General features: G+C 42.8%; 2 protein-coding genes across 3 annotated transcripts; both read left to right on the top strand.

Annotated features, from left to right (window-relative positions):
* Nucleotides 1–14: 14 nt before the first annotated feature.
* Nucleotides 15–13,295, top strand: trnt1 (tRNA nucleotidyl transferase, CCA-adding, 1). Of its 2 annotated transcripts, none has more exons than XM_084349083.1 (8): nucleotides 15–128; nucleotides 374–460; nucleotides 1,971–2,164; nucleotides 2,856–2,994; nucleotides 3,170–3,296; nucleotides 3,414–3,607; nucleotides 9,957–10,210; nucleotides 12,156–13,295. In XM_084349083.1, the coding sequence occupies exons 1-8, from the start codon at nucleotides 98–100 to the stop codon at nucleotides 12,399–12,401; spliced, it is 1,272 nt and encodes a 423-aa protein (XP_084205209.1). In that variant the 5' UTR covers nucleotides 15–97; the 3' UTR covers nucleotides 12,402–13,295. The 2 variants fall into 2 exon arrangements, with proteins under 2 accessions (XP_084205209.1, XP_084205208.1); XM_084349082.1 differs by having other exon boundaries at nucleotides 42–128; nucleotides 331–460; nucleotides 12,156–13,292.
* Nucleotides 13,296–13,557: 262 nt separating this feature from the next.
* On the top strand, nucleotides 13,558–17,393 carry avpr2b.1 (arginine vasopressin receptor 2b, tandem duplicate, 1). The gene is made up of 2 exons (XM_084349084.1): nucleotides 13,558–14,635; nucleotides 15,116–17,393. Exons 1-2 carry the CDS (start codon nucleotides 13,771–13,773, stop codon nucleotides 15,322–15,324), a joined length of 1,074 nt encoding a protein of 357 aa, XP_084205210.1. The 5' UTR covers nucleotides 13,558–13,770; the 3' UTR covers nucleotides 15,325–17,393.
* Nucleotides 17,394–21,290: the final 3,897 nt, after the last annotated feature.

Below are 21,290 nucleotides of genomic sequence, written 5' to 3'. Positions count from 1 at the left end.
CGCTATTGGTCAGCACCCGCACGTTAGCGGAACACTTCCTACAGAGCTCCATCATACCAGAGCAGAGAGGGGTATCATGAAGAGTTAGCTGCGTTGTATGTTCGTAATATCTTCTTCTGAAGCTGCAGGTCAGTCCTGTGTGTTATATCTGGTGTGTTGACCACAACGTGTCGGTGTTGCGCATATGCTGGCCGCGCGAGAAGCGTGTGAGCAGTGCACGCGGACCGCTAAAGGTCGCAAGCATGACTTCAGTGACATGTTGCTAGCTTGTTAAAAGCTGACAGAGACACAAACAGAAGCACATGACGACTTTTTTGTTTGTTTGCACAGATGTGGAGCAGATTATTGAGTCCTCGTGTGATTGGTAGAACAGGTTTGTGTTGGAGGAGTCTCTTCACCATGCAGCTGAAGACCAGTGAGTTCCAGGCTCTGTTCAATGATGGACTGAATGGACTAGCAGGTGAGTTGTCAGGTGTGGTTACCCGGTCAGTGAAGGTAGTTAGCGGCAGTCTGTTTGAAAATGAATCAGTACTTCTAACTCTAAAAGCTTGACAAGAGGCTTTGAAATTCATAGATGTGCCCCATGATCTGATCATTCACCACTTACTTTGATGCTTTCAAAAGAAGATATATCATGGATGCTCAGTGTTTACTTAAAGAATAAGATCAAGACAAAATCTGCCAGATGGATATTAGCACATTGCAGATATGGTATTGTGCTGTATGTGCACTGAAAATAAGTGACAGCCAGTTGTCGTAAACATTAGAGAAGAAAATGTGTTTGAGATATTTTACAAACACTGTCTCTCCTATATAGCTCTCCACAGAGTCAAGTCAATTTATCTACATAGCCCAATATCACAAATGTAACTCGAGTGGCTTTCCAATGTCTAAAGCATACAACACCTTCTATCATTAGACAGATTTTGGATATAAGATACTCCCACCAAAAAGTGAATAAACCTCAGGAAGAGCAACAGAGAAGGGATGGATACACATGCAGTAGATGTTGTCAGTACAGAATAGACCAATGTAACATAACAATATACAGAAACGGTAAGACAGCAGCACTGACGTGCACTTTGTATCTGTCTCACTCAGTACAAAGTTTGGTCAACGTTCTTCCAATGGAACTGATTTAAGGGATCACAAAGTTGGAGAGTGCTATGTAATCATGTCTGATGACATGCCATTATCTGATTTTAGTAACTAGTAAATATCGATGAGTATCTGCCCCAAAACCCAGAATCAGTCAGGACCTACGAGATCCAAAATTCAGAATCTACAGGCATGTCCTAAAGGCTGTTTACTGTTCAGAAAAGGGAATTTCTCATGAAAAGATTTTTTTGTTTTATAGTCGACACTTTACCATTTTGCTGTTTTAAATTCTGAAACAGCCAGGGACATAAAGGCATTCTCCAGCTTTTTAGTATTGCACTTCAATACACTTTGGGCACTGGGCCCAAGGCAGATTAAATATGATTAGTCAAACTGATGCAGCAGAGGAAAACATAATCTTTTGTCCCTACTATGGGTAAAGGGCCACAAAAAGTTATGATTTCCCATAATGCAATACTTTCTTTAGAGTCTCTTTGTCTGGTAAATACACATCTTATATACTCTGTACCTCCAGTCAAGAAAGTCAGTTTTATTAATCATGTGATGAACTGGTGGAATGCCCCTTTAATATTCCCTGGACAACACTTAAAATCAATGAGCAGAGTCAAAAAGACAAGTTTCCTAATGGGCAAAGTGAAAACTGCAGTCAGGACATAAATGAAAAAAAAAAATTAAAATGTGTTTGTATTGATTCAAGATGATGGGATTCATTATGTTGTAAAGTTCCTTCTCTGGCTCTGCCCCTCCACCTTTAAGTCAACCAGTGAGATTGTCTCTGCCTCTAGACTCTCTCACTCTGAAAAGTAACATAACTCCTGTGTGTGTGTGCGTGTGCATGTGTGTTTTTCCAGAGGTGTTTGTGAAGCACCAGCATGAACTGAGGATAGCAGGAGGTGCTGTACGTGACCTGCTGTCTGGGAAGCAGCCTGAAGATGTAGACTTTGCCACCACAGCCACTCCAGACGAGATGAAGTGCATGTTCCAAAAAGCAGGGATCAGGATGATCAACAATAAAGGAGAGAAGCATGGGACCATTACAGCAAGAGTAAGAGGCTGAAGATGTAGCTTTCACTTTTTAAATGAATGTCTGGAAAGCTGATTTGAAGACCACTTAAACTGTCTGCCAGGTACTTTAGCAGAAGATTAAACCAGGCAAAGAAAAAGTAGATATTTTCTTGGGGTTCCATGGCTACACATCTACAGATTCAAAAATGTAAACGTTTGAATATCACACGTAAATGTGTGATATTCAAACACATACACTTCAGAGTATATGTGTACAGAAAGACACTAGCAGAGATACAAAGATTATTGTAATTATTGTGTTTGTTCTTCGACCAGTCCGTTGCATCATGCAAGGCTATACTACATTTTCCATTTTCTTCTTCCACGTGCATTTAATGTGATCGATCTAATAAGTGCGTTAATAGATCAGCCATCCTGATGGATTGTGGGAGGAAATTCCACAGCCCGATAACGGGAAACTCCACTTCTGATTGATTTTGTTTATTCCTAGAATATGTAAATAAGTTGCATCTAATGAGTTTTTGTCCATACGGTAGGACAGATGCTACAATGCTCTAATGGAATAAGGTAGACATAACTATATTTTTCTGAATGCCATCTGAAATCTGCACACCCATAAGTTAGACCAGATAGAGAGGGACATTGTACATGTCACAGTCTTTGCTGTGCCCATTGTGATCTTTGTTCTGTTTATTGGTCTTCTGTCACAGCTACACAATGAGAACTTTGAGGTGACCACGTTGCGAGTGGATGTTCAGACTGATGGACGTCATGCGGAGGTGGAATTCACCACTGACTGGCAGAAAGATGCTGAGCGGAGAGACCTCACCATCAACTCCATGTTTTTAGGTATGAGCATGTTTGTCCTCCACTGAATTAAATGTACTGTCTCATCTCTGTTTGCTTATGTTGTGGAGATGCTCAGCCATATGGTGTCAGTTCTGGTGCGTTCACGGGACATTGTCACTCACTATATTACATTTATTACATTTAACCATGTGATGTTGACTTTATCCTCTCACAGGACTTGATGGCACGTTATATGACTACTTTAAAGGATATGAGGACCTGCAGAACCGTAAAGTTCGGTTTGTTGGCAGTGCTGAGCAAAGAATCCAAGAGGACTACCTGAGAATACTGCGCTACTTCAGGTGGCCACATTTTTTTTTTTTTACTTAGAGAAATACTTTCTATGCAAAACAAGCGTAAAAGAAGAAAATAATTGATTATGTTTGTTTGATGTGATTTTACCTTTAATTTCTCCCCAGGTTCTATGGCAGAGTGGCTTTGAAGCCGGATGACCATGAGCCTGAGACACTGACCGCTATCAGGGAAAATGGCCGAGGGCTGGCAGCCATATCAGGAGAACGAATTTGGGTGGAATTAAAAAAGATGGTTGTTGGGAGCCATGCTGCTCATCTGCTGGAGCTGATGTACAGTATGGAGCTGGCCCAGTACATAGGTGAGAGAGGAGGACATAATTTCTTTTATAGAAATCAAACTCATGCTTATGGTACAAACTTAAATATATCAGAATATTCAGCTTCAGAAATGTTGACAATAGTCTTTGTCAAAGATGCATTTGTCGTTTACATGTCTAACAGTAAGTATCTTTCCACCGCCACTTGATGGTAGTTGAGACATTACTTACATTCATGTTGTGACTTCCATTAGATGGAGAGTAGTGGGAAAAGGAGATGACTGTATCTAATACAGTGTCGATAAAAATAGTGTCGGGTGCTCTTGGAAAACAGGAAAAAGTGTGTTTCAAAAACCAGAGGCAATGCAGGCACTCGAACTGTAAGATGTATCAAACGAAGAAGAATTTATTAAAAAGCCTTTACTATACTGGCTAAATGATCAAAAGCAGTCATTATAGAAGCCAACATGTTTTAACAAAACTATATAGTAACAACAGCCAATAGGAGCAATCACATGACCCAGATAATACTGTCACTATTGTTAAATCTGATTATTAATCCCAATCTTAAAGGAGGTATTGTGCCCCCATATATTTTATTATTGTGTTATTCCCATAATGTAACTCAATAGCATCTTCAATAAATGACCATTTCTTTCAAACCCCTCATCTCCAGTTTGTCATGGAGGCTTTAAAAGCTCTCCTGCCCAAGCTGCGATGACCCTGATGATATCATAATGAAGTTATCAATGCTGTTTCTTCTCAGACCATACAAAGCACCCTTTAAACTCATTAGACATTATACAGCTGTTTTCCTCGTGACAAGTAAAAAGTCAACTGAACTTATTGTGTAAAATCTTTGGAGTGCCCCTTTAATCACTTACTAGATTGGTGGATGGGAAAACCTTTCATACTTACATATCACTTAATTTACTTAAATTGCTGAATATCATTTGAGCAAAAATTATACGTTGAATAGAAAGAGCCTACAGAATCTTTTGTCAGAGTTAACAGTGACTAATGGCTGAGGGCTCAATTGTCAGCATTAGGTTTTTTCCCCGCCTCTGCCTGAACTAACTGTTACAAGTGTAATATTATATTTCGCCCTCTGTAACCCACTTTAGTAAAAAGTTCCACTTGTTAGAACTTCAACTCTTTTCTGTCATGAGAGAACGTCTACCCTGCTATTAAGCCATTGTCTGTGAAGTGCAGGCACCATTAAAAGGATCAATGATGTCAAAGCTCAACAGTTCTCCAGAGTCTGATCGTTTGGAGCCGATTCTAAATGGGGACGTATTTAAATGCGATCCGTGAGATGAAGTGGCCTCACTGACTCTTTACTTCTGCTGCACAGTGAACTCTGGTATTAGTCACCACCAGATAGAGATGATTTATAGCCTCTTGATTATTTAGTAACTGCAGAAGACTTCTTCCAAGATATCAATACTTCAGGCACATTATCAGCATAATCTCAGTCAAACGGATTATAATCGTAACAGATATTGGTATGATGTTTTTTAATAATAATAATAATAATAATAAATTTTATTTATAAGCGCTTTTACAGATGCTCAAAGACACTTTACACTTTAGAAAAAAATCATGAAATATACAGTTAAAAACAGTAAGATACAGTAAAAACACAGAGAACAGTATAAAACAAGCACATCAAGATTATAAATTAAAAGCTAATTTAAAAAGGTGCGTTTTGAGCATGGTTTTAAATGTTGGGAGGTGTGTGCAGGTACGGATCGGTATGGGGAGTGAGTTCCAGAGGGAGGGGGCAGCGATGGAGAAGGCTCTGTCTCCCCAGGTTCGGTGCTTGGTCCGTGTAGGTGGAGAGAGGATGTTTCCTTCGGATGAGCGGAGGTCGCGGGAGGGGGTGTGGTTATGAAGTAGGTCTGTGAGGTAAGGGGGGGCTAGGTTATTAAGTGCTTTGTGAGTGAGGAGGATGATTTTGAACTGTATGCGGTGAGTGATGGGCAGCCAGTGTAGGTCACGGAGGACGGGGGTGATGTGGTCTCTGGAGCGGGTATGGGTGAGCAGGCGTGCGGCTGAGTTCTGGATGTATTGCAGTTTCTTGAGAAGTTTAGATGGTGAGCCATGGAGGATGCTGTTACAGTAGTCCAGTCTGGATGTGACAAATGCATGTATGAGGGTTTCTGCAGCAGAGAAGGTGAGTGAGGGGCGGAGACGGGCGATGTTTTTCAGGTGGAAGAAGGCGGTCCTGGTAATATGGTTGATGTGGAGGTCAAACCGTAGTTTACTGTCAAAGATGATTCCTAGGTTGCGGGTGTGTGATGAGGGTGATAGAGTGCAGTTATCGAAGGTGAGGGAGAAGTTGTGACTGGCTTTGGTGCGGGAGGCAGGGTCAATGATGATTATATCCGATTTGTCACTGTTTAGTTGAAGATAGTTTGTTTGCATCCATGATTTAATTTCGGTGAGACAGTTGCTGAGTGTGGAGTGGGTGGTGTTGGTGATGGCTTTGGTGGATATGTACAGTTGGATGTCATCGGCATAACAGTGAAACTGAAGGTCGTGTTGACGGATGATCTGGCCAAGGGGGAGGATGTAGAGAATGAAGAGGAGGGGACCAAGCACCGACCCCTGGGGGACACCTTGTGACAGGGGAGCAGTGGGGGAGGTGCAGTTGTTTATGCTGATGAACTGTTGTCGGTTTGTGAGGTAGGAGCGAAACCAGGAGAGTGCTGTGCCGGTGATGTGGAGAGAGGATTCCAGACGGGAGAGCAGGATGGAGTGGTTTATGGTATCAAATGCAGCTGTGAGGTCGAGGAGGATGAGGATGGTGAGGTGTCCAGAGTCTGATGAGAAGAGGAGGTCATTGGTGACTTTCAGGAGGGCTGTCTCGGTGCTGTGCTTTGAACGGAAACCAGATTGGAAGGATTCAAACAAGTTATTGGAGGTGAGGTGGGTTCTGAGTCGTGACGCGACAGCACGTTCCAGAATTTTTGACAGGAAGGGGAGATTGGAGATGGGGCGGAAGTTATTTGGGTTGTCAGGGTCAAGACCGGGTTTTTTAATGATGGGTGTGATGGCAGCCAGTTTAAGGGTTTGGGGGACAGAACCAGAGGAGAGGGAGGCGTTAATGAGGTCAATGATGAGTGGGGAGATAACTGGGAGGCAGTCCTTGATGAGTTTTGAGGGTATGGGGTCCAGGGCGCAGGTAGAGGTTTTTATTCCGGTCATGATGGTTGTGAGTTGTTCTGGTGATACAGGATAGAAATGGGTCAGGTGCTGGAAAGTGGTGGGCGGGGAGGCAGGTGGTGAAGCAGGGGGGGAGGCAGGTGGGGAGATGGGAGGGGTCCTGGAGGTGTTGAGGTTACTGTAGATGGTGTTGATTTTTGATTGGAAGAATGATAGGAATGATTGGCATTTTTCAGTGGTGAATGATGAGGAGATGTTGTCTTGAGGTTTGAGGAGGGAGTTTATGGTGGAGAACAGAGCCTTGGGGTTGTTGGAGCCAGAGTGGATGAGGTGGGAGTAGTGGGTGGACCGGGCAGCATTGAGTGCTTCTTTGTACTGTTGTAGGTGGTCGGTGTATGCTAAAAGGTGAACTGATAATCCGGTTTTCTTGTAGAGTCTTTCGAGTTGTCTTTTCCGGGTCTTCATTTGGCGGAGTGTTGGGGTGAACCAGGGGGCGGAGTGAGTGAAAGAGACAATTTTTGTTTTTACGGGGGCAAGCTGTTCCAAGCAGGAGGAGAGTGTGTTATTGTAGTAGTTTACCAGGTCAGTGGGGTCGTCAGATGGTGGGGGAGGGGAGGCAGACAGACAATGGGTGAGTGAGGCTGAGAGAGCTGAGGGAGAGATGGATTTAAGATTTCTGAAAGTTATGGTCCGTTTTTGTTTTGTGGTGGGGACAGGGATGTCTATGTTCATGGTGATGGCCAGGTGGTCAGAGATATACAGGTTGTGGCTAGTTAACTGTTTGATGTTGAGATTGGTGGAGCAAACCAAGTCCAGAATGTGACCACGGCTGTGTGTTGGGAAGTTGATATGTTGGGTGAAGTTGAGACATTTTAACAGTTCCAGAAATTCTGTGGCTGGTTTATTGTCTGTGCTGTCGATATGGAGATTGAAATCACCCAGGAGGAGAACAGATGGTGAGATGGCAGACAACTGAGTTAGAAGGTCGGCAAGATCAGAAAGGAAGGAGGGATGTGGTTTGGGAGGGCGATAAATGATTGCTGTGACCAGAGGACAGGGACCGGAGAGTTTGTAGGTGAGGTGTTCAAATGAGGGGGCAGGAGGAATGGAGATGGTGGTTGTCTTGATGTTATTTCTGTAGATGGCAGCAATGCCACCTCCCCGGCCCTCTGTGCGGGGTTTGGCCATGTAGGTGTATCCTGTGGGAGTGACTTGATGAAAAATAATCCAGAGGTTTTTGCCAGGTTTCAGTGAGACAGAGAAAATCCAGGTTATTGTCCGTTATAAATTCACTGAGAATAAGGCTTTTGTTGTTGAGGGAGCGGGTGTTGAATATGGCCAGTTTCAGGTGATGTTGGTTTGTGAGAGGGTGTGAGGACCGGGGAAGTGGACGGAGATTGGCTGGATTAACATGTCTCGTACTGAGTGGACAGAGGCGTCTGTGACTGATGATGGTGTGGATATGAATAACAGGTTGTAGTTGTAATGACTGATGTGGCCGAGGAGGGGAGCTAGAGAGCGGGACCGAGTGTAGTGGAGCCAGTGGGGCTTTGGGAGGAGAAGAAGAGTGAGTGGCGGGGGTGTGGCAGGTAAACAGTCATGCGAGTTCACGTGTTCCAGTGTGGACAGCGTGTTGGAGATTAGCTGCTAGCATGTTGCTTCCGTGCCTGTTTGGGTGGAGGCCATCAGTTTTGAAGAGGGTGGAGCGGTTCCAGAAGAGATTAAAATTGTCTATGAACTTGATATTGCGAGTGGTGCAGGTGGACTGTAACCAGGTGTGGAGGCTGAGAATCCTGCTAAAACCTTCCGCTCCGCGGGCCACGGTGGGAGTCGGCCCGGAAATGAAAACGGACTTCCCACAGCTGCTTAGGAAGTTTAAAAGGTCTAAAAAATGTTTTTTTGTCAGTTCAGACTGTCTAAGAGAGGTGTCATTGGACCCAACATGAACGACCACTCGTTTTATGGAGGACGGGAGAGAGCGCAGCAGCGCCGGGAGTTTATTTAAAATGTCTTGAACTGTGGACCCAGGGAAACAGTGCGTGGCAGCGTTAAAAAAGCGGACATTTCTGATTATTGAATCTCCAACTATTAATGTAGTTGGGGAGAAAAGTGGACGAAGGGATGACGACTGCTGGTTCCCATTTCCCGGGAGAGTGGAGACTGAGTCAGCGCTGTGAGAGGAGGACGTGGAATGAGGACGGACCGGGTTGGCAGCGGGGACGGCGGCCGGGACATGAGAGGGATTTCCCGACACCGGCTTCGGGCGAAGGGGGATCCCAGGGCGGCTGGGCGCGGCCGCTTCCAGGAGCTTTTGACGGGGCGAATGAGTGGAGGAAGCCGGCTTTGATAGCGGAGGGGAATGGTCATTTTGAAGTGGGGGAAATGTGTCCTCGTCCAGGATGGAAAACCTATTGGACAATTTGAGGGCCATAGGTGCTGGTGTGCTTTTCTGGAGAGTATTCCATGATTTCCGACGGGATCCGGGAGCGGGAGTGAAGTTGACCAGCGCCTTGGGCTTTGCTCCTAGCCGGGACCAGTGAGCTGCGACCGTGATGGCAGGATTGTTTGGAGACGTGAGTGGGACAGTTGAGTCGAGTTCTCCCGTGGATGTTGAGTTGGCTGCGGGACCCAGAGCGACGACCATCGAGTCCATGATGTGTTCCTCTTCCCTCAGCTGGTACAGCGTGGACATCCTCCCTTCCAGCTCATCGATCCTCTGGCTAAGCCGGTGGCAGCTGTCACAACCAGGCGAAGTAAGTGGAGCCATGTCACGGTGGGGTCGGTGGAGGTTTTCTGGGGAGGAATAAACACACTGTGGCCAGTAATGGAGTCGGAACAGGTGAAGGGTTGTGGTGGTTGTTGTTGTGGTGGTAGTAGGCCGGGGAGGTCAGCAGAGACAGTAGCACAGGGGGAGACTTACACGCGAGGGCTCCACGGAGGGAGCCCACGGCGGAGAGTAGATTCAGTATACACACAGGTCAGAGTTGGTCAGCGAGACTTACCGGCGCAGGCCCAATAAACTGGGCCTGGTGAGTTGGATCGGCCTCCGGTAAGCTGTGTTGGAGGTCTTCCGTGGAGGTTAGCCCAGTGCTAACTGTGGTTACGCGGTGTGGTGCCGGTCGGGTTTACAGGATAAAAATTTTTAAAAATCTGCACATTATTGTCTTGCTCAGTTTGTGTAGCTGTTGTAAAAGCCACTTCTGCTGCCTCTGCTTCTCCTCAGGTTTGCCTCCAGATGGCTATGTTGAGGAGATGAAGCGAGTGTGGCAGAACGCCAAAGACCACTCTCCCAAACCCATGACCATCCTGGCAGCTCTCTTCCAAAGCCCAGGGGAGGTTGAAAAGATGGACATCCGCCTGAAGGTGTCCAGAGAGGAGAAGACTCTGGCTCTGTTCCTGGTCAAATACAGAGGGGAGCTCTGTAAGAGCCAAGACGAGCCTGACAGCCTCAAACCCTTCACTGACTTTATCATTGACGTAAGTTTTAGCATCCTTCAGACAGTCTGTAGAAACAATCGGATGTCAATTATTCATGTGTTTTATAACAAAAAGAGCAGGAGAGATTTACAGTATAGTCTGGCACTGTGCAGAACAATGTGATCATTAATTGCAGCCATGAGTGGTCAGAGTGTGCATGCTATGTTCTAGACTGGCAGCATTACTCATCAGCATGTATTCTGTTGTGTGCCAGTGATTGTAGCCAGTAATGTCTTAAGATGGCCTAATTAGCATATATTGAAGCTTATTTGAATGGATGAACAGCTGCACTACAGTGAGAAATCCACCCTTAATCACTAACAGTTTAAAATCTGTCTACAAGCATCAACAGTTAAGTAGCTGCCAGATGGAGTTCAGTCATAAGACATGCTTTGAAGTAGAGCTGAAATGATCAGGCAAATTATAGATTAGTTGAACAACAGGAGATTAATCTGCAAATATTCCAATCATAGATAAATCACTTGTCAAACCGTCACTGGTTTGAGCTCAAATGTGAATAAGTGCTTGTTTTCTTAGTCTTCTATGATCGTAAACTAAATACAACCTGTTTTGGATTGTGGGCCAGAGAAAACTAGCAATTTGCTGACGTCGTCTTGTGCTCCGGGAAAGTGTGATTAGCATCTCCACAGAGAACAAACAAAACAATCGATTTTGTTAAGTAACATAATCGGTAGACTAACCAGCCGTGAAAATAATTATAGTTACAGCCCTACTTTGTATTCAAGAGTCACACCCTTTTAAACCCGCTTTCTTGGTCCTGCTGAACCGAGATCCGCCTGCACTCTCCATCACCCACATCTGCATGCAACATGTTCCCACCCATACTAATAGGGTTTTAGCTGAAAGGCATTCTAGGAAATGTTTGCAATCATTAACTAGGACTGAATACTGCAAAATGGATCTAGTGGGTAAATTCCTGGATTCGTTAAAGTCTGAGTCTACCAAATCTCGTATCTGAAGAGTAAAGTATTGAATGTGTTAACTTTCAAGTTTAATTTCTTAGTTTGGTGGATAGTGTGTCTGTCACAGCCACTCTGGCCCCCTATCACTTGTTTCTGCACTATGTAACTTCAGTGAGAGGGTAGGATCACAGTGTTGCATACATGTTTACTTTCAGATACAAGTTTTCAACACATAACATTGTTATGACATAATGAATTTTGTTTATAGTTAGCACCTACATTACGTCTGACAAACTGTGGAGTTTGTATTACGACAGTGGTGTTGCACTGTGGGGGGCGCCAAATCGCACAAAACGCCAGATTCTACCTAATGTTACTTTAACTTTTCTACGAGATAAATAACATAAATATCTTTAAGTTCATAAAGGGATTCTCAATTATTCAGATGTGATGAGCTCATTCAACACTGGATTTAGCTTCAGTAAGAACCTATTGAACTTGAGCCTGAACTCTATCATCAATAGAAGCAGAAATAGAGTTGGCAGGATGAGATAGTACAGACAAAATGGAGGAAAATGACTCATCCCTACAGAACATATGGATGCTTTTATACCTTGAAACGTTTTTTTCACTCTGCTTTTTATTGTTGGTGACGTTGTCCTGCGTGTCTGCACAATGTGCATGAACACACAGGACTCATTTCTGTATTCGTTTGTTTCTCTACGCTCTTCTTACTGGTTTGAAGTGGGCCGAGTCCAGTATCAGAAAAGAAAATGATCTCTATAAAGGAATATTTTAATCAAAACGTAATGAGAGTTGTGTGCTTGTCTGCTGTTGTCACCACTCACAGTCCTGATGAAGCAGATCAGCTGAGTGTTTAAATATTTAACTATGAATAAAGAGGTTTTTTTTCTTTACTTGGTTGTTGCTTATTTAGTCATAAATATTTAATGTTATAGGGTACTTAAAATCTGAAACCAAGTTTTCAGAGGCTTTAACTCACACATTCTGTGTCCTTACAGAGTCGGGAGCTGGATACACAAAGTAAAGTATGTGAGCTGCTGAAGTATCAGGGTGAGGAGAAGCTGCTAAAGGAGCTCTGCAGATGGTCCGTCCCTCGCTTCCCTGTCAGCGGTCACGATCTGAGAAGGATGGGCATCACGTCAGGCAAAGAGATAGGTGCCACCTTACAGAAGCTGCGCGACATCTGGAAGAAGAGTCGCTATCAGATGGACAAAGATGAGCTCCTCAGTTACATAAAGCCTTGACAAGCAGAGCAGAGCCCAGGTGTTTTTGTGCGTCAGACAATAATAACGTGGACACCTCACTCTGTAATTGTGCCGCTCATGTTATTAATTGAGCCGGCTAATGCATATTGCTGAGAAAGGACACTACAAGAGCTGAGATATTCATTAATGCAAGTTCCTTCTTAATTACCCCAGGGCCACTTCTGTTCACCTGCTTCACCATGTGAATGTAAGGAGATGATACACTAGAGGCTGTCAGCATCACAGCTGCTACCATATGAGAAAATGTGGACTGGATAACTGCAGTGGATTTCACCATGTGTGTTATTACAGAGCTCATGTCTTTATGTAAATTCTTTGGTTAAATCATTGGTAAAAAACAATTTTACACATTAAAGTGTGTTCACAGCTCTCGGGGAGTACTACTACTGGTGTGGAAAAAAGCAGTAGGACTCCTTTTGTGGCTCCAGAGAAAGCTGCACGTAGTCTTACATTATGTAATCTTACATAATCTTACATTTTACATCCTCATGTAATCTTATAATTTGACTCCAGTGATGTCACTCAGTGGCTAAGTTGCATTGTGGGTAATGTAGGCAACAGGTTTTAGGAGGGAAAAAGAATATGTTGAAGTTGATCCATGGTTCTGCTGTATCAACTTTGATCATTTGTTTTAAACTGTCCTGAATGATTCCAGCAGTGTTATAGGAGTGCAGTGCTGGAGCAAAACCATACCGGAGTGGAATCTTTGGGTAAGACCAGTGGACTGCTTTTCAAAACCTGGCATCTACATTACCCACAATGCAACATAACCACTGAGTAACATCACTTGAGGATTACATGTAGCTTCCTCTGGAGCCACAAAAGACTTTATACTGCTTTTTTTCACATATGCAGTAGCACCCCCCCCCCCCCCCCCCCCCCCCAAGACCTGTAGACACACTTTAATGTGTAAAATTGGTGGAGTTTCCCTTTAACAATACTTGGATTTTAGAGTTCTCTTCTGTTTAACTGCAGTTCTGTCTTCTTTGTTTTCTGTAAAGAAAGTGTTCTATAAAAAGGTTCTACTTTTTATTGAAAAGACTGACGTGGTGTTTGTTTGTTTTAGTGCATGTACAGCAGAGCACACACTCATGACACTTCCATGTGTTTGGCACCGTGAGAATACTTTGTGTGTGTGCAGGAGTGAGGCTGCTCCTCCTCCTGCAGAGATGAGGAGATATAAAGCACTCTCTCCCTCAGTCACGCCTCAGTGGACGCTCTCAACACTTGTTGCTCACTGGACATTCTCCCAAAGATTTTTGTTCAGATGTCTGCACGTGAGCCGGATTCACCTGGAGTAGTTGTGTAACAGTGTTCAGCTCCTCTTTCTGTATTTGGGGGTGAAAGCATGGCTTGGTTCAGAGTAAACATCAGTAACATCACTTTGGAGAGCGCTCCATCTGAAGATGAGCCGCGGGATGAGCGCTTGGCTCAGTTGGAAATAGCTCTCCTCTCCATCATCTTCATCTTTGCGGGAATCCTAAACTTCGGGGTCTTGTTGGTGCTGTTGAAGCGGAGGAAGCAGCTCTCCAGGATGCGCGTCTTCGTTTTCCACCTGTGCGTCGCCGATCTGGTGGTCACATTCTTCCAAGTTTGTCCGCAACTCATGTGGGACATCACGGACAGATTCGTGGGTCCGGATGCTTTGTGTCGTGTAGTGAAGTACCTCCAAGTGGTCGGGATGTTTGCTTCAACTTATATGATAGTAGTGATGACGATAGACAGATATCAAGCCATCTGCAACCCCATGGTGACTTTCCAGCGGGGCAGAGCGCGCTGGAACGCTCCGGTGTGCGCCGCCTGGTGCGTATCTTTCATCGGCAGCCTCCCGCAGATCTTCATCTTCTCTCGGGTGGAGGTCGCTCCTGGGGTGTACGACTGCTGGGCGCAGTTCATCAAGCCGTGGGGACCGAGAGCGTACGTGACCTGGACCACGCTGGTGATATTCGTGCTGCCCATTCTCTGCGTGACCGTGTGCCAGGTGCGCATCTGCCGCACCGTGTACTTCAACTTTCACATGAAGACGCAACACGTCGGAGAGTTGGTCAGCAAGCCGCTGTCCTCCAGGGCCAGCAGCGTGGCAGGGGTGTCCAAGGCCAGGGTGAAGACTGTGAAGATGACCGTGGTCATCGTGCTCGCCTACATCGTCTGCTGGACGCCTTTCTTCACCGTGCAGCTGTGGTCTGTCTGGGACGTGGAGGCGCCCACTCAGAGTAAGATGACAGGGTTTTGGATCTCACAACATGACAAGAAAAGACACATTCTGGCATAAGAATTGCATTTCAAGGTGAAAACATCCATTTTAAACTACATAGTGCACCTTTGAACCCAATATCCTTGGTAAATCACATACAATACTGTAAAAAAAAAAAAAAAGATATATTAATCCAAATTTTGGAATCCAGATTTGATTCTCCCTCTGTCAGGTAAAAGCTTCACCTGAAAATATACAGTAATCAATAGTAACCCAGCAATTTTCATGATTTAAAAACTAATAATATACACTTAAGGGTACCATCTTCAGAAGTTTCATCAGAAATTGGACAATACCTCAAGTATTGCATGATATTCCAAATATATATTCAGAATATATTTATATGTATAATTAGAATTTTGTCCTCTCTTGTAAAACTGATCAAAGTCGAAGAATCAAAAGGCACAGTTGAATCTCATTTTCTCCTCCATGTTCCCAGCTGCGACCTTCACCATCCTTATGCTGCTGGCCAGTCTGAACAGCTGTGCAAACCCCTGCATCTACCTGCTGTTCAGCTGGAAGCTGCCGAAGAGACTGGTGGTCCTGATGTGTGGGGGTGAGTCCGATATGAAGGAGTCCATCCAGGACGAAGCCACCATGGTCAGCTCCCTGTACATCAGCCTCAAGAGCCTGTCAGACAGCAGATAAAAGCAGTGATGCCGCGGATGCTTTTTCTTACCTCAGGACCAGGAGTCAGTGAAATTCCTTTAATAAATGTGAGGACAAACAGTACAGCAGAACTACAAGTCTCTGCCATAAAAGTATATTGTAGTGAGACCACGTTGTAGGAAAGAAAGGAAAGAACAATGAAATAGTTTTATGTGAAAAAACTCACTATGGCGTACCAGTTTTCATGGGGATATTACGGTGGGACATTGAGTATTACAAAGTTTTCACAAAGTCACTATTACATAACACATTTTTCAAACAGAGGAAAGTATTGTACATTTTCTTTAGCCGTGCCAATGATTTGGTTCTGGAGATGTTGGCCCACCACTTTGGTCCAGACTGAAACATCTCAACAACTACAGAATGAATTGTCATGTTATGTTATACAGACAGTCATAATCCCAAGAGGATGAATCCTACTGACTTTGATGATCCCTAGACATGACCTCACAGCGCTACCAGCTACCAACAAGTCCAAGCTTTCATTTTTCCAGTGTAAGTGTCAATGTCTACTGGATGCAGTGGCACACAATTATGTACAGATATTCATGGTTCCCAGAGGATGAAGCCTGTTGACTTTGGTCATTCCAGACTTTCTCTCCAGCACCACCTGGAGGGTGACATGTGGTTTTGAGTGACATGTCTTGACAACGTTTGGATGGGCTGCTATGAGATGCTTTGGGTCAGATATTTATCATCCCCAGAGGATGAATTGTAATGACTCAGGTGATCCCTCAACTTTCCCTCTAGCGCCATCATCAGGTCAAAATTCTAATTTGTGCAGTACTTAGGTTTATGACCAAATTGGCCCTACTTGCAAAACTAATGACATTAACATCAGCCACAGTTGTTGTTTGTGTTTAGTACTGGTTAGAAAATGTAGTATGTTAACACACTGTACTAAGATGGTGAACATGGTAAACACCATACCTGCTAAAGATGTTAACCTGTCACTTGTCAATGACTATTCAGTTTTTTGCCCTTATTCCAAAAAATACAACATCCCCACTAAGCTGTTTACATGGCTGATGAATATTTATATTCCACTCAAATTCCTGTTCATATGGAGCCGTGTATGCACCAATTAACATGCCCTAACCATGGAAACCACTTGTGTCGTTTTGCTTCTTTGGACACGCATCTGTACACCAGCCTTACAAATTGTCGTCTGGTTGTACACCAGCCTTACAAATTGTCGGCTGGTTGTTTTGTGTACGTATCCATGACAACACACAGAGCTAACCATTAAAAAGTAAAATCCCCAGGTGACACGCATATTCCGAATGCTCTGTACAGGTGTCAAAAAAGAAATGCTCCTATAACCTGAATGACACTGGCATATCATAAATGTCCTAACTGGAGCATGCTACAGTCAGAACCGATCATAATTCTGAATATCCAAAAACAGAACATGCTCTTTCTGAATATATGTGTGCATGTCGACGTAGTCATTGTGCGCATATTAGCATGCTGACATTAGCATTTAGCTAAAAGACCCATCATGCCTAAGCAGAGCCTAGAGAGGCGCTAGCACGGCACATTTTTAGTAATTAATACACAGTGAAATGTGACAACAAATGTTGGGTGAGGATTCCTACAGAGCCCAGTATTCACTTTAAATAATTTTTATCATTAGGCATTACAGTGTGTATCATGCTGTGCTGTCATAAATGTAGAGAGGGGACACCACCTAACATGCCCTTAGTTTGCCTTTAAATCCTGTACTGAACCAAACAAAGAGGAGATGGTCTGAGGCTTGACCTGACCTAATATTTAAATAGCCATCATTAATACATGGTACATTTATAGTAAATTAAACTTGAGTTAATTGTTATTTCACTGTTAAAAATGAAGAGCAATGAAGACCTTTATATACCATTTATTAAGCAGTTGTAAACTTTTTAAATCATCAGTTGCAACTTTTCAATGGCCATCCAAATAATGTTTATAGATGAACTATGAGGTCTTTATTAACCATTTGCAAAGTATTCTAAACACAAGTTGTAACTTTACAATAAACATTTGCATAATAAATGGTTTATAAAGCATGTTTGTAAACAGTGAATAAACTATTGACTAAAGTTAACTTAACTATAAATTCAGCATTTGTTAATAATAGTTATTAGAAAGTGTTACCCTACATTGTATCTGCTTCGGCTAGAATGAATGTGACTAACTGTGACTCTATCGTTGACAAATGGAACAACTTTTCTTCAGGAGCCACAGCAAAATATGGATTATGTTATTTTGTCAGAAACAAGTAAATATGAATGTGAAACAGACACACCATTTGCATTTGAGATGTTGTGTATATTTCATTGCATGCAATCTTTTTTCTGTCAATGAGTTTTATGTAACAGCTGATCTTGTGAAATGATGAGTAAACATTCTCCAGTTTTCAGGAATTCGTCTGTACTTGACGTGATTTCAAAGTGTTTAATTCAAATGTAAATGTGGTTTATAATGTAAATATGTAACAGCTGATATGTATTATATGTCCTTTGAATGTGATTCTTCAGTCTACTCAACATCTGTATATATGGTCATTTGTATGATGACAATCTGTTAGTTGTTGCTTAAGTTATCACACAGTAGATGGGTCTGTGTTTGTGTGCAGAAAGATGCTCTGTGATATTTGTTACACCCTGTTTACATTTTGTCTCTGAGGAGTGATGGTCTCTGAAGTGCTAAATAAATTGATGTAACTTTTCATTTGTCTGTTTTCTTTCTGCCCAACAGCACTGTTGAGAAAAATGTCCCTTTTTTAAAGCTGAAATACTTGTTCGCTCCCTGACTCTCAGACTTGTGTTTGTCCACATTTTATCTTGCTTTTCTGCAGGCCTGGGATTTTCTGCAATATGTCACCTCACCTCAGGTTCCCGCATCTTCCATTTGAAGAATGGGAGCAGGAGGAATCTATCATCTGACAGAAAGACCTTTCTACTGGATAAAAGCTGTGTTTTGTCCGAGTGATATACAGATGTCTCAGTAGCTTTCGCAGGTTATAGCTCAGGCTAGGTGAGAAATATGAGCAAAAGCAGGCATGTGGCAATTCTTACAGAAACGAGAGGGTATTGAATGTCATGTATTTCACTACATGGAAAGGTTGGATTGTATTCACCGAGCTCCAGCAGAAATCCTACAAAGAGTGCTCTGCTTCTATCCTCATTAGAACCTGTCTGGCAGCTGTATGCGACTCAACTCTGACCTTTAACGCTAATACAATGACCAGCAGCCATCAATACAGCATCCCCAGCTGCTTGTCAGAGAGCGGCTGAGATATAGCCAATGGCATCATTCCTAATTTAATATTATCATCTGACAAGAAAATAACACTGTTTTAGAGATAAAGTGAAAATGTTTTCCATTACAGTTTCAGGCCACTGTGGAAATTTTTTTTCTATATGGGATAGACCCAGTACAGGAAGAAGATAGTGACAAATTTACATTTAGATGGGACGAAAAATGAATTACACTTTAAGGTATCATATTTAGACTTTCATTGTGCACACACTTCGTAACAGGGAAAACTAATAGCGACAGAAATCTTCTGTGTCGCTCAACAATAACAAGATGGACCAAAATTCCATTACTTGATGTAGGATATACAACACCAATTCCAAAAAAGTTGGAAAGCTGTGTAAAACATAATAAAAACAGAATGCAATCATTTGCAAAAAAACAGTTTTTACAGACAGCGCTTTTTACGAACTGCATGTAGTAATCTCCTTTATACAATCATGAGTTTCACAAAGTGGTGAAAGTCGCCCCATCCTTGCTCGTGAACAGCTGAGCCTTTCCAGGATGCCCCTTTCATACCCAATCATGATACTATCACCTGTTACTAATGAACCTGTTCAACTGTGGAGTGTTCCAAACAGGTATGAGCATAAGAACATATAGAAAGGGGGAAAAAAATAAGAAAAGCACAATAGGTGTCCTTTAAATATATTGTCTTTGTGCTGTTTTCAGTGGAATCAGGGCTGTGTCACTGAAAGACTGTTGCTTTGAGGATGCGAGCTTTGTTGTTGGGAGTTGGTACCATGTATGGATTTATTAAGAGAACTGGCTAATTGCAATACAGCAACAAAGAACAGTCACCTGCCGTATTTTTCCCATAGACCATCATGAACAAAGGAAATCAATTAAAGTGTAGGCAGTCGAGCTGCAGACAAGGTCAGCTCTTATTCTGTGCTCTTTTGGCTCTGTGGCTCTTTTATCCATGAAGGAATTTGTAAAACTTTGTAGCAAAACAATTTCTATGTGCATGACCTCGTCACAATGTAAAGACCAGTGGTGGAAGGAGTAATCCTTAGTTAAAGCAAAAGTACTGCTGCAACAGTATATACTTCATTAAAGTAAAAGTACATACATCCATGGTACCATGCTGTGACTTCTGCTTCCTTGCAAATCTAAGCAGTGCGTCTGGAGCAATTCAGAGCACTACAGTTTTAGTATATATTTACTGTCCACAGAAATTTACCCATGAGCTCTACTTTGTGTGAGTGCGTTTTTTTACTGAAAACAAAAACGAGAGAACTTTACAGTAGAACTAGACAGCTGACAAATGTTACCACACGACTAACATTAGCCAGGCCTGTTTGTCTTAATCCACAGCCCTCGGCCCCTGTTCAGAGTCAGACATTGAATCTGCACACTCTACCAAGTGTTTGGTCTCGCACAACTGGCATCATGACATGAAACAGTGGTTTCTTGATGGAAAAACCAATTAATCCAACCAGTGCTGCGGGGAGAAGTAACACCGTGTTCTAGCTGTTGTCAAGCTGTGCACTGGAACCACAGAGGAGTTATAACAACAATGGTGACTGCTAGTTTACCACTCCTTGATTAAAAAAAATATAAATTGAATTCATTAATAAGATACAAAGGCTAAAACCACATACGCCTTATAATAGAAAGTTCAGTCAGTACTGTATCTACTCCCCCTCATGCCAATGGAAAGTCTTGGAAAGTCAGTGTTCTCCTGAACAGCTATGTTTTAAAAGAAATGAAAAAAAAACACTCTGTTCAGCTCATTTGATGTAATCTAACTCAAGGTGTTACGATGATGACAAAAACTACCAAAAGAAATTCAGTTTTCTCGTAAAGGTTCCGTCTGTGATCATTATGTAAAGCTGAAAATGATCTAAATGTGCAATCACTGTCAAATAAAACAGCAGATCTTTAGACACTATGTATTAAGAAGCTTTTCACCAGTTACTCTTGTAAACACAGGTCTATTATATAGTAATATAATTTATCTATTATAGTCAAATGAAATACAGCCCAGAGTACCTGATTCTGTATGTGAACGAACCGCATACTTATGTTGTCAAAAAGCAATTTATTGAGCCGTTAAGATGTATGTGCTCCGATTCCGAATGGTTCCTCTTGAGGGATTCAGTGTCCTCAGTGTGTGAAATTGCTTTTTCACATAAGAAACCACTTATACAGATTGCATATACTGTTGTTCATTTCAAAACAACTACCGCTTTTTCATTCCCCACATACATCGGAAGAAAAGTGTTGTTCACTGGTCTGTATGTAAATGAAGAAGTTGGTCAAACACTGAATCATTAAACATAACGGGTACATCTGTGCGTGTGAACTGCGTCTTAGTAGACGTAATCACAGCTGGTTCTGTGATGGTGTATGATCATGCTCCCATCCCCTTTTATCCTTCTTTTATTTGCGCTCTGCATTTTTGTCCCATGGTAAGACTTCATAAACAGAAAAACACACATTAAACACATGCTGATCCATGTATGTACATGCTGTCCAGGACACATTCATTAGCGAGCCATAAATAATCACACAGATGTGTGTTGAGATGATATATATGTGCACGTTTCAGTGAAGTTTCATGTATATTTCACTAATTGCATGATTGGATTTGATTATTTAAACCAAAGACGCAGCCAACCAGAGAGGGAAGAAAAACACCA

This window comes from Pagrus pagrus (genome assembly GCF_965226575.1).
Source record: "Pagrus pagrus genome assembly, chromosome: 3".
NCBI classification, from domain to species: Eukaryota; Metazoa; Chordata; class Actinopteri; order Spariformes; family Sparidae; genus Pagrus; species Pagrus pagrus.
The sequence above is the reverse complement of the archived record's forward strand: the minus strand, read 5'-3'. Positions and strand labels throughout refer to the sequence as shown.